Raw genomic sequence first — 12,809 nt, 5'->3', positions numbered from 1 at the left:
TGTAGTGTTCTGACCTCCTGCACAAGTATCTTCATGACTGTCTTAAACTACTTGTGCTTGTGCCAGCGCTGGCGTTTAGCTTAATGAGTTGTTCTCCTTCCAAGGAATTTGCATCATGTATTTAGAGAAATTATACTCCCTGAACCCAGGATGGTGCTGTGTTACTTGTGACTGTGTTGGATAAAAGTTAGTGGAGAATAAAGTTGTTCAGGAAAGTGTGATTTTTTTTTTTTCCTTAAAGTAAAAAACTCTTTCCCATTACTGCCTGATGTTACTCCCCAGGGTGATGGCAGCCAGTCCTGCAAAGCTCTTGTTTCTCCTAGTGTTGTGGGCTTCCTCGTTCCAAAAATAAAGGATGAATTATTTCCTGAGCATGTGTGTTGAGGACAAATACAGTCACCCCATTTCTGAGAATAAGGAGTTTGTCTGCAGATGCAAATTGGGCTGCACGATTCTGTTTATCTGTCTTCCTCAGCTTCCTGTTGCCTTGTGTCTGGACTTCCAGCTCCCCCAAGCTGCCAGCGCTGGTGTGTTGGAGAAGAATTAGTCAGGAAACCAAATCCGCTTACAGTTAAGAGCCAGTAGGATGCTTGAAACTGAATTTCTTATGGCGTGAAGATGATGAAGGTGAGAGTTGTTGGTCAGCCAGGCCTGCGGGGTAATTGTGCCTTCACCTGAAGGAGCTGGCACAAACCAGGGTGCAAAAAGCAGCAGAAAGCGTAGGGTTGGCTGTCACCGCCTTCCTCGTGTGAGAAGGTGCTGGATGCAAGACAGCTTCTCCCAAGCAAAGCGTTAGCAGCTTGAGGAGCCCTTGAAAAGCAACTTTGCAATGTAAATGTAAGATGTTATGAGGCTGCTGCACGCAAAATGAAGTGTTGTTGATTTGGATGGAATGGCTGACTGGGGCTGCGCTGGTTGGTTTCTGATCCTGGCGATGACTTAATGTCAGTCGTGGCAAACTACTCCGGCTTCTTCCTTGCCTCTCCCTCATTTCATCCCATATGTATGCACAGAGTAAAGACTTAACAACAGGGCTATAATTGTGGTACCTCTTAATATGGTAGCTCATAAACAGTATTTGAATTCAGATTCCCTTTTTCCTACTGGGGAGAAAGTAGGGGAAAAAATAAGGCTCGGTGCAGGGCAAACGAGGTTGTCGGTCTCTTATGACTTGTGTACAAGAAAAATGTAAAGCCTAACTTAAAGGCATCGAGACACAAAACCACTTCAGGAGGTTCTGGGAAACATTTAGAAGACAATTTCTGGATGGTTGCCAGGGCTAGAGCACTTGGAAGTTGTGAGCAACTTAAGAGTTGAGGGTGGGGAGAAAAACACTGCATCTCAGGCCTTTTTTTTTTTTTTTTTTTTTTTTTAATTGTCAAAACAAAAGCTTTCATGCAGGAGTTACAGAAAACATGATTTCAGATTCCCGTTTATTACAGGGAGTAGAAAACTTTTATGAAAGGGAGCAGTTTGGTGTGGTTTCACTTGGATTTGAGGGGGAAAAAAAGCTAAATATATCAAGACTCATAAATGCTAGTCTACAATGTAAGATGACTGCTTTTCTCCAGAAATCAGTCACTGTGGTGTTTGTTGATTTCTATGATTTAATCAGTCTGCCGTGGGATGTTTCAGTCGTATGTGGAACTTGATTCTGAAAGCTTTCCAGCCAAAGGAGAACTTCCCATAACAGTGGCTCCGAAGAAAATGCTGAGACCTCTCAAATCTTTTCAGCACGTACAGGGGATTTAAGAAAAAGTTTGTGGAAAAAGAGGGGAAGAAGAAGAAAAAGGAAAGCAGAAGAATTAAGCTCGGGGTGGTGGTGGATGACTTGGAGTGGAGAGAGGCATTGAATTTGAGATTTGGCCTTTGACCTATAACAGGTACTCCATTCAAAGCCAGCAATTGTGTGGTTTTTTTGTTTGTTTTGCTTTTTTACTCTCTGTGCTTGGAAGCAGTGCTTACAGCCCTCTGCAGAAAGCCAGCCTTGCTGTGTAAGCAGTGGTTCTCCCGAGGCTGCCCAGGTACGCCCCGCACAGAAAGAGGGTTTTGTCTTGTTTAAACTGAAATCCATCCTGCCTTCAGTTTGTGACTGGCCTGCTTCCAGTGACTAAAGACTTGTTATCACGGTGAAATGTGATACAGTTTGCGCTGTATGGATGATGCACATTAAAAGGGGGGAAAAAAATAATGTTTTTTTTTTTTTTTTTTTTTTTACCAGCTGGTTATCTGGAGAGATTAGGGGCCAGTTTTTCAGCTACTCAGACATGCCTTAACTGAAGCATCATGTTGTTATCTTTGCAAAGGAACCTAAAGGATCTGGGCTGCAGTTTAAGACTTGGGAAGCTTTTTGTCCTAACCTAGTATAGGAGCAAAACCAACTCATGCAATGCCATGCAAATCTACGTACAGGATGAATGCAAGTGGGTATGTGGAACGGAATTCATACAGGGCTCTCCTCCGCAGAGCTGGGAGGAGATCATGACCCGATAAAGTCAGGCACGATGTGTTAAACTTAGCAAAACATGGCACTGTGAAGCTTGTGTTTAGTCCAGGAGCTTTATCCCATTCCCTTTACTGGGTGAGAGGTGAATTGTTTGAAGGACATCCCGAAAATGAAGTGGGAACATGAAGCTAGTTGTGGAAACTGCTCTGCAGAATGATGGTATGTGGGAGGGTTCGTAGCAGCGGGCCTTGCTTTGATCTCCCCCAGGCCTGGTTTGTAAAGGCTGCCCTGCTGTTTCTTTTAGAGTTTTGGGTTAAACTGATAGATGTAACTCTCCTCTATCAGCTTCCTTTGAAGACAAAGGTGCTACTTCTGCGGCAGCTTCCTTACAGGCTTCATGGACTTGCTGCAAGCAGCTTGCCTGACTGACAAGGAAAAGAGATCCTTTGTGATTCCAAGTCAGAGCTGCCCAGGTTGTGGTTGCAACGTGGGTTTCTGGGCCTGTGACAGGTGTGCACATGCCAGCCAGGCAGCAGGGTTTTTGTGCAGCCCTGCAGATGCTGAATGTTTTATCAGCTGCTGTGGAAAGCTTGCACGCGACGGTCAAGGCTGACAGCCGTACCTGTTGTGGGTTCTGAACAAAGTCAGAGTTGTGCGTGTTTGTGGCTCTGTAGCGAGCACTTCTTACTTCTGCCTAATTAGGGGATAAATCACTATTTTCTGAATCTGCTTCAGAAAGGCCAGAGTTGCTGATGGCAGGGTGTTTGAGATACTGTTACGTTGACTTCACGGAACAAAATCCCAATGAGAATCATGGAGAAGATTCACATAGCAGTCAAACACAACCACAGGCAGAAAGCTGTGGGGCTTTTTCAGGGCAAGTGGGGCATGACCATCAACCTACTCACAGTTTCATTCTGCATCTGTACAAAATGCTGTTGCCTTTAGAGATGATGTTTCCCTTTGTGTGGTGCCAGCGCTGATACCTTGTTCTGACCTCTTGGTTGAACATTCACAGACTCAGGAGCAGGCACAGTCAAAGCAGCATTTGAAATTCCTGCTCAAGGACATGGTTTGGTTTGGGCAAAGCAGTGAGGTCCGTGTTACTGCATGATTCCTGATTCCACATAGTCAGGATGTTTATGTAGAAACTATTTTGCTTTTATTACAGATGTTCTGCAGCACGGTGGCCTTCATGTGATCACATTCCTAACAGAATTATACACTTTCAGTAGTAAGATGTTGTGAGTAAAAGTCAAATCTTGTAAATTCAGCCGTGTTGCAGCCTGTAGCATCCGTAGATACCCTGACTTTCCTTCCCAAGGCGGGGGCTGGTACAAAGGAAAGGGAAGTGATTCAAACTTCAATACACATCTTCTGGAAATGCATCCATTCCTCCTGAGCCTCAGGTGGCAGGTCAGGATGACAGCTGTTCTCCAGCAACTCACAACAGCTTCCAGAAGTTTTCAAGTGGTGCTGTAAGGATCCTGACTTTGTAAATGTGGTATCTGACCCTGCAGGAGGAGTGTTTGTTTTGAGAGAAAGTGTATTTTGGTCAAAAATCTGTCGTAGAATTCCCGTTTGGGAGGAATTTAAAGAATGAATCTCTTAAAACTGCTGCTTGTTGTTCTGAGTAGAAGTGAGAAACGTTTGTGATAAACACTTCTGTTACAGACAAGACAAAATCCCACAGAAAGAGGCGTTGCAGTCGCTGGAGAACACGCTCCCTATGACTTGAATTGGAGCACACAAATTCCTCTGATGCATTCCCAGCCTCCTCCCATCTCGCTGCTGCAACATGTTGTGTTTGGCAGCCTTCTGATGACTTCCTCAGGATTTTTCCTCCGGGGCTTGTGATGACTGCTGCCTTTCTGATCTCCTGGAAGGAGGAAGGAGTCTTTGAAGACTCGGAGTGGGAAGATAGGTGTGGAGGGCAAGGCGCGCACAGCGTGGTAGGAGTGGAGTAGGGTCCAAAAGTTCAATGGCTTGTCCTTATGGGATGGTTCTTCTGCTATCTTAGGTTGGTGACCTGCCAAAAATGGTGTCCTAGAAATGTGCTAACGATAAGGAAACCAGCATGGCAAGCTTGGGAGTTTTAGCTCAAGTGTTAGGGTGTTGTTGGTTGTGTTGTTGTTGCTTTGTTAGTGGTTTTTGTTTACTTGGTTTCTGTTCCTGGAATTTGGGCAGTCTCTTTATACAAACCCTCAACTTCTAGCCCTCAGTGTTCTTTTTTTATTTTTTTTCTCCTTCCTTCTGAGTTGTTCTGCTGACTGAAAGGACAGCTTAAAATGCACCTATTTGTAAATTTTGCTTGGTTCTGCGTTTCAGCGTGAGTCAGTATATTGAAGAGGAATATATTGTTGTGACCACCTTGTTCAGGAGGCCTGTGAAACGAGTTTGACTTGAAGTGACCATTTGAACTTCACAAAGTGGTTTAATCACACTGAAAAACTCGTTTCTTTTAATTAAAAAAAACATACGTAAACAACTTCCCTGATGTTTACAGCTTGTTCTTCCTTGTCTCTCTTTTAGGAATGATTAGGCTGCTCCTAAACACTGGATGTGCTGGATCAATGACCTCTTACTGCAGCAAGCAGAGCTGAGAAGACATCGTTGCAATGGCAAGCAGCAATGAGGCACCTTCCCAAAAATATCTCATCTAGGGAAGCATGTGCTTACTCCACAGCAACAAAACCAAAACTGTGGCTTTTTAAATCACAGACTGTAACGGGGTCCAGTTTTCTCAGGACCTGCTGAAAAAGACTTTTCTATACCCTTAAAAGGGACTCCAAGACTAGCCTCAGCAGGATTTAAGATCGTTCTGGAGGCTTAACCCTACCTACGCCCACCAAGATGATTGACCTGAGCTTCCTAACAGAGGAGGAGCAAGAGGCAATAATGAAGGTGCTGCAACGGGACGCAGAGCTAAAAAAAGCTGAAGAGGAGAGAGTCAGGTAAGGGACTTGTCTTCCCAGGACATCCTGGGGTGTCCTACACAGTTGGTATGCACCTGAACAGAACTCCTGTGTTGGTTTCCTTGGAAAGAATTTAGTTTGCAAGTATCAAAACCTGCGACCTGAGCCAGTGTGTAATAAGTGGGGGTATTTGCCAAATAAAAAGAGCACTAGAGCCCCAAACAAAAGAAGTCAGGGTAGGTGTAGTCAGCAAAATGCCTGAGTGAAGGAGTTACACTTCAAATACCTGGAGCGTTGGTGTAACAGTCCAGAGGAGGTACTGACACTACGCTTCGTTGCCAAAAGAAGTCCTTGCAGGCCATGGTTCATGTAGAAAATTGCTCCCTGTTTGTGTTGTGGTGTCACAGAAGGAGCAATGGATTGTTTGGGAAGCTGTACTGCGTGTACTGCAGAGTGTTTTGTGTGCTGGGAGGTTTTCCTGGAGCTACTGGCAGGGTAATTGCCACGAATAGAGATGCATTTGTTGAAAGCAGCATTGCCTCGATGGCTGGACTTTGGGAAAGTCACCCACGCTGGTACAAACAGCAGCTTAATGATGGTTTCAGCTAACACAGGCAGATAACTGCTCACGAATGAGGATTTTAGCAGTTAGTCTTTTTAATTTTCTTTTTTTCTCCAGTCAGACTCAGTACCCAAAATGCAAAAAGGCCCAACAACAAAGAAGGAACCTTACATGCTGACCGGTCAAGGTGCCGTAACACAGGCTGATGTTTACACAGCTTTATTCTGAGGCTGGATTTTCTCTTTATCGATTCAGGAATCTTCTCTAGGATTCTTCTGCATTGTGATTTTCTTGATGGAGATATGTATTCCCTAATTAAATCTTTTGAAGTTACTCTTAACCATGATGCTGCTTGTCTGCAGAGAAATATTTTTTGACGATTGGCATCTGTATAGGTATATCCCAAAAGGAAATGAAACAGCAGCCAGCCACTTGCTCCAAAAGCAGTGTACAAGCTACGTATGCTTGTACAGTCTTGGTGGCTTTTGGTCAGCTGCACGCAGCGAAGTTATTAGCTTATTCCTCCTCCTGTTCTTCTCCTTTAATGTTCTCAGGGGAAACAAGTAGCTTCTGGTTAGAAAGGCATCTTTGCTCAAGGCATGTGCTTCACTGGAGGCTGGAGGTCAAATCCTTACTAGCAATGTTCCTATTTTCCCAATTTTTTTTAATGCAACTTGAGAGGGAGATGGTTTTGCCACATAGACTTGTCTCCTATTTCAAAAAGCAGAGAAGGGACTTAATTGTAGCAGAAGGGGTATTTTCGTTTCTTTATTCCAGGCAGGAAAATACCGGCTTTACTGTTGGAATGGCACCACGGTGCCAGGTCTGAAAGCTCTCAGAAGTAATTGCAGCCATGAGTTTGAAAATATCTGGGAAAAGGAATCCTCCTGGAGCAGCAAATCTAAAAGGACGCTCTTAGTTGTGGTCTGCAAAAACACTGTCAACGACTATTTTTGTCTGTGGAACTTGGCTTGTGCCATTTGTTACTTGTAGCTTGAGAGGGTGTGGTGGAAAATGCAAAGGCCTGCAGGTTGCAGTAGCCTGTAATCAGCATGTTTCTACAACTGAGTGTCTCCTCTGGTTTCTGAATATTATAACTTCTGGAAGCTTACATCTGAAACCGATTTTCCTGCGTAGATGTGGCACACGGAGCTTGTTTTTTATATATGGTATATGTTAAAACGCTCCGTCAGTTAGCTCTCCAGCCAAGGAGATGTAATATTTTGGTTTGAATTCTACAGCCTTGCACACCTGGAGGACTCTAAGAGCTGGGATCGAATGTCGTTATCCAAGTATCACAGCCTGACAAAGTGCTGTTTGTATGTATGTATAATGGAAGCCTTTTCATGTGATCTTTTTCCCCTCTAGAAAGAAATTCTGAGGCTCGAAGGGTGTTGTAATAACCCGTTCCATCTATGGAGCCTGTGTGCTGTCTTTCTGGAGTGTTGACAAACCGGTAACATGACAAAATCCTCTTTGAGCACCACCTTAGTGGAATTTTACAAAACGCCTGATGAGCCCTTTCCCTCCTCGCAGCTCCTGCTGCTGTGTGGCTGAAAGTCAAAGTTGCCCACGCAGCCTCTTCAGGCCGTCAGCTTTAATTCCTGGCTTGTCGTGTGCTGTAACGGATGCTCACCCCATCCTGCAGCTTCTTCTGTGGTGCTCAGAGTTATGCTGGTGGTTTGGGGAGCAGCATCCCTGCTTCCCTTTTACCTCTGCCAAGGTCTCTCCCAAAAGAAAACAGATATTGATGCTTCTCATGGACAAAAGGCTGATGGAGAAATCTGACTACAAGAGGTGTGATGCAAAGAAATCAGTGGATTCTTCATCCTCTTTGTTGCCTAGGATGAGAAGCCTCTCTTTGCTCCATTACCCCAAGAGGCGCTGCCAGCCTTGCACTTCTCCTTTCCCCCCTTCTTTCTTTCTTTCTCCTTTCCCCCAGAAGCTCCTGGAAGCACTGTTGTGGGCTGTGGTTGGGGTTATTTGCTCCTTGTGTAAATGAGGGAGGTTCACAATAGGGAAATGCTGATGAGGAGCTGTTTGTGAGGAGGGTGGTGACTGCAGAGCGCCCTGTAATGCATCAGGGGGTATGGCACTGGCTGTCACTGAAAGAAACCTCCAGATCTCTGGTTCTGTTGGGCATTACGTGCCCTTGCTTTCTCCTACAGGTCAGTGGGAATGTGGAAACCCTTGTAGAAGTTGGTTTTTGTTCCTGTTCAGCCTTAGCAGACCTCTTACTCAGTTGCTTTGCAAGGCAACGCTCCTTGTGTTGCAGGCTGTCAGAAGGAAGTGGATTTTCTCTGTATATTTGTTTTGAAGATTGGGAGGTATGTAAGGTATTAGCACGAGCTGTTAGCCTTGGTGGAACCAGACGAACGTGAAAGTGACTTTCAGTGACTGTCATCAGGACTCATTCTGAAAAGTTTCAGAAGTGCTTTTCTGATCGGTATAACGAATTTTGAGGGTGTGCTTAACAGAGAATCACAGAATCATCTAGGTTGGAAGAGACCTCCAAGATCACCGAGTCCAACCTCTGACCTAACACTAACAAGTCCTCCACTAAACCGTCTAAACGTCTTTTAAAGACCTCCAGGGACAGTTCTCGGTGGAGATGATTTTGAACATGAGGACCAGTTCAAGTTTAAAGAGCTGGTTAGAGACAAAAGAACCTGGAGATGATGTTTTTCAGGTGCTGTCAAAACTAATCATCTGTCTTCTGAAAAGAATTACCTGTTTTTGCTGCTCTGCCTCCAGGGTGTGTTTTCCAAATGTTTTAAGAATAGCTAGGGGTTATTTTTAAAGTTAAGTCTCTGCAAAAGATGTTCATCTCACTACCTTTTTTCTTATAAATCCCTTTACATTATATTTGGACTACTTCATGATAAAAGCTTGGGTATCTGTAAATTATTGGAAAAATAACATTTGGAAGAGCCATGTGGCTCACAGGTGAGGCAAGAGCGCAGTGTGTTTGTACATGCTTTCCGTTCTGTCCTGATGAGTGGACAGGGTGACACCTTGTATGTTCGAGGTATCTTAGGCTGGTCATCATCCACACTAAGGTTTTTGGAAAGCCTTCTTGGGTTCTGGATCGATGCTGTCACCTGTACGTGCCTTCAGTTTCTCTACATTTATATCTAAGGATGTGTTAGGATCCTGCCAGAGGCGTCCTGTCTAGTAACGTAACACGGGGGTTTCTCTCAGGGGACTGATGTCACCCTAGGCCTCAGTGGATTTTGATTCAAACTAATCTAGTAATAATAAGTGCAACTAATAAGAAAATAAAGCCTACAGTTCTCGTGGAGCTGATTTTAAAAACATACGAAACAAAACCAAACTTGCTTCGCAGTGAATTTAATTATTGCATTTCTTAGGACGTAATCTTGTGCCAACAAGGAGATTTTTTATTATGTGAGTAATTCCAGTGTTAGTGATAAAAAAAACCTCCATATATTGACCTATTGTAAGATACTAACGGATAGGTTGCGTGCACTCTTTCTCTGAAAATACAGAGAGACAGAATTGTCAGACAGAATTTGCTCTCACTTCTCAGACATAGTAGAGAAAAAATGGAAGATAATAATAGTTATTAATTGAAATTCATGCTATTTTTCTAATTTGTACTGAAATCATATATCTGGATCTGTTGGTTCTACTAGGGACCTCCAATTACTTTTAACAGCCTTACTCATTAGTGAGCATGATTCTGAGACCTTTTGCTGTTATTAAAGCTCTCAAGCAGTACCGACAGTTGCTGCTTTCTTGAGTACGTAAGTACCTGAATAAAGTGACGTGAGCAAGTTCCTGCTGGAGCTACAAGATGCATCTGTCTGGGGAAAGAGTACAAGTTCCTCTCTTCTGGAATTATCTTGCCTTGTGGGCATTTTTTAACCCAAAATGTGACTTTTTTCGCATCAGATGTGACCAAATGAGTGCCAAACTGAAACTTTTGTCTTTAGATTAAATGGTCTTGATGCTGTATCTGGTCTGAAATCCAGTCTTCAACACAGCATCAATTCCAATAATGCAGGTTCGTTGCTCATTTACAGTTGCTGTGTAAGTCCTGTCATCTGTCATTTGGTCAGGGTTGTTTTTTAGGCTTTATACATCTGTTCTTAATGCCTGTGACATACTAAGAATGTGGTGTTTGGACAAATCCTGTGAGAGAATACAGGTACATAGAGCAACCTCTCCTCCTCAGATTCAGGTCATCATGTACTGCTGTCCCAGGCTGGCTCTTGTCACAGATATCTTGTCACAGGACAGCTGCTCCTTTCTTGAGAAGGGTTCAAGGTTTGTTTTCCCTGGCAGGTTTATTTGGGTTGTGTATGAAGAGGGAGGCGAGGCCACTGCAAGCTTCAATGCAAATCCTTGAAAGCAAACAGGCTGACCAAACAGTGGAAGACTGTAAGAGAAATGAGGCAGGTGGAAGCTAACAGAAACCACGAGGGCTGGCAGACCTTAAACACCTGTCCTCTGCTCTGCAACCTCAACAGTCCTGCTACAGATTTCCCGAATGGAATGAAGTCAGGCTTGTATAAAGTCAGGAATGCCCGAGAAAATTGTCTTTGTTTGTCTGCTTAGTCAGTATCTACATGATTTATCGTGTATTACTTGTGTAATGAAGCTTATTTTGAGCTTAACAGTGCTACTGATAGTAGGAGAATAAATGTGTTGACTGAAGGAGATGTGGTAGAAAAGCATACAAGAATAAAGGACTTGGCGTTCAGTGCATAACGTATATATAATTTAAATGAAATACAGGGACAAGATGTTAGTTTGGTGTCCCAGGCGTTGGCACCTTTTAGGAGGGAAATGCTGCGTAGCAGGGTTAATCTGGCCTGTAAGTTTCACAAAAAGATGTTTAGCATAGAAGCTGGGATTGTTGTTTCGGTTCCAAAACACATTTCAGTGAGTGACTCCAGAGTTGCCAGCTTTCACTCCTTTCTCTTCAAAATCAGGCTTGTCTCACAAGTGTGTAGTTCAGCCATTCTGATGCTCCAGGTCTGAATTTGTTTTCCTCTCCTACTTCAGAATAAGTTTGTCTCTTTAGCCACAAGGATCTGTGCTGACTACAGCCAATTTACTCCTCCAAGGATCCCACAGCAAGAAGGTGGCTGAGATTTTCATCAGGGTATCACCAGTAGACTTGTGCCTATCCAAAAGTCTGGCTGTATTAAAACAGAAGAACGTGCGTGCCATGAACAGAACTAGGCTGCCTTCTCCTCATGTCCCTGCCTACTTCAAATTACCCAGAACATTGCCACACAGGGAAACCCCAAAAGCAAGAATTGAGGAGGTGTTGCTGATGAGGTATCATCACAGGGATGGGGAAAGGTGATCTAACCTCACTGGTTTCCTGTGTTTTCTTACTGCGGCCTTCAACCAGTTTAAAATTACATTGCATTATTTATACCAATCAAATAAGGATTTATTTTTTTGAAAATTATACACATGTAGCTGCTATGCAAAAAGAAAAATCCCTATTCCTCACTCAGGCTTGGCCGTTATAAAAGTTCTGGGTGTAGTTCTCTACCAAATGCCAGAGTTCTCTATCTCTGTGCCTTATTGAGATATGGGCAGAGTGGCATGTTTGTGCAGATTGTGGTGTGTACAGTTACTCCTTTCGACTTGTAAGCCTTTTATGGCTGTTTAGCCTTCTCATAGAAGAAGGAAAAAAAAAATCACCAGGCCTGACAGGGTGTCTTGTCTAATATTCTTTTACTCCTGTCGCTGCATGAGTGGTCCTGCAAAAAGCATAAAAATGGGTTGTTTGGATCAGCTTCCAAACACAGAACCTAAATCCCTTTTCTTTTTGTTGGTTTAGGGTTTTTGGTTATAATTGCAGCAAATAGAAGTGAGGGTAAATTCCTGAAAAGTCTCTCTCCTTCCTTTTTCTCTACTCATTTGGTATTTCGTTTGTAAGAGGAAGGCTTTTGAAGTGGATTTATAGACAAGTTGGTGGTGTCAGGCTTTAAAAAACATTTGTTTTGCCACTGGGCACTGGGGTGCTTTTATCATAAGTTCAGAATAGAGTGTGTGAGACACTAGTAATAAATAATATAACTAAATACTAATTAATAGTAACCAAATCTGTTGCTTAGAGCCAAACACAGACCCTGATTTCTTCTGAGTTGTCACCTCTTGCAATTTCTCTGGTGGTTTGTAACCACCAAGAGGGAAAAGGGGAAGGAGTGAAGAGATGCTGAGGAGGTCTAGCTGAGCAGTATTAGATATGGTACGTAGATATCAGGTACGTATTGTTGGATATTGTTATTTAAAAAAAAAAAAAAAAAACACAAACAAAAACAAACAAACAACAATAATGGCAAAAAAACAAACAAACAAAACCCCCGAGGTCATTATCGCTTTGCTTTACCAGGCAGTAAGCTCTCACACCAGCCTACAAAGCGCAAGATAAATGGTGTGGATTTGCTGATAGCAGGGTTGACGCGGGCTGATTGTATCAGAGCAGATTTCCTGCCTTGCAGTGGTGGTACCATGTGGTTTAGCCTGCTATCAGATGTTCCAGAGGTGGGGAGAGACAACCCATTTTATACATGATGGGTAGGCTTTGCCTGCAGAGTGCCTGACAGTTGCTTTGCATGCAAAAATCAGAGTAATTCTGCACACACTTCATGCCCAGGTGGGAAGAGGAATTTGTTGTCTTGCCATCAAAAATGTTTTGCCAAGACACAGTGGGAAAAGCCTGCTAAGTAATGGGTAAACTCAAGTCTTGTTTTAAAAGAGGGTGTTAGAGTGAATTCTTTTTGACTTGCATACCTTCACTCTCGAGTTTAACCTCTCTGTAGTAGAGACAGGAGCTAGCTTTATAATATCTTCAGGCTGTTTCACTCTGAAAACTGCAGCACAGGGTACCTGGCACGTT

At 43.4% G+C, this 12,809-nt stretch overlaps 2 protein-coding genes across 11 annotated transcripts in view; one reads left to right on the top strand and one right to left on the bottom strand.

The window, feature by feature from the left end:
- Positions 1-12,809, top strand: part of SYTL2 (synaptotagmin like 2) — a 56,398-nt gene that overhangs the window by 8,028 nt on the left and 35,561 nt on the right. For 7 of the 10 annotated variants that reach the window (XM_072032842.1, XM_072032843.1, XM_005029737.6 and 4 more), the window contains exon 2: positions 4,979-5,400. In XM_072032842.1, coding sequence (XP_071888943.1) covers positions 5,300-5,400 — 101 coding nt within the window. In that variant the 5' untranslated portion in view covers positions 4,979-5,299. Of the gene's footprint in view, positions 1-475; positions 628-4,978; positions 5,401-12,809 lie in introns of all 10 variants that reach the window. The other 3 variants (XM_013108683.5, XM_027466909.3, XM_072032840.1) reach the window with 1 other exon arrangement.
- The window catches only part of CCDC83 (coiled-coil domain containing 83), a 45,859-nt gene that overhangs the window by 31,560 nt on the left and 1,490 nt on the right, over positions 1-12,809 (bottom strand). The gene's annotated exons all lie outside the window — the stretch shown is intronic.

Source organism: Anas platyrhynchos, chromosome 1 (genome assembly GCF_047663525.1).
Source record: "Anas platyrhynchos isolate ZD024472 breed Pekin duck chromosome 1, IASCAAS_PekinDuck_T2T, whole genome shotgun sequence".
Classification (NCBI taxonomy): Eukaryota; Metazoa; Chordata; class Aves; order Anseriformes; family Anatidae; genus Anas; species Anas platyrhynchos.
The sequence above is the reverse complement of the archived record's forward strand: the minus strand, read 5'-3'. Positions and strand labels throughout refer to the sequence as shown.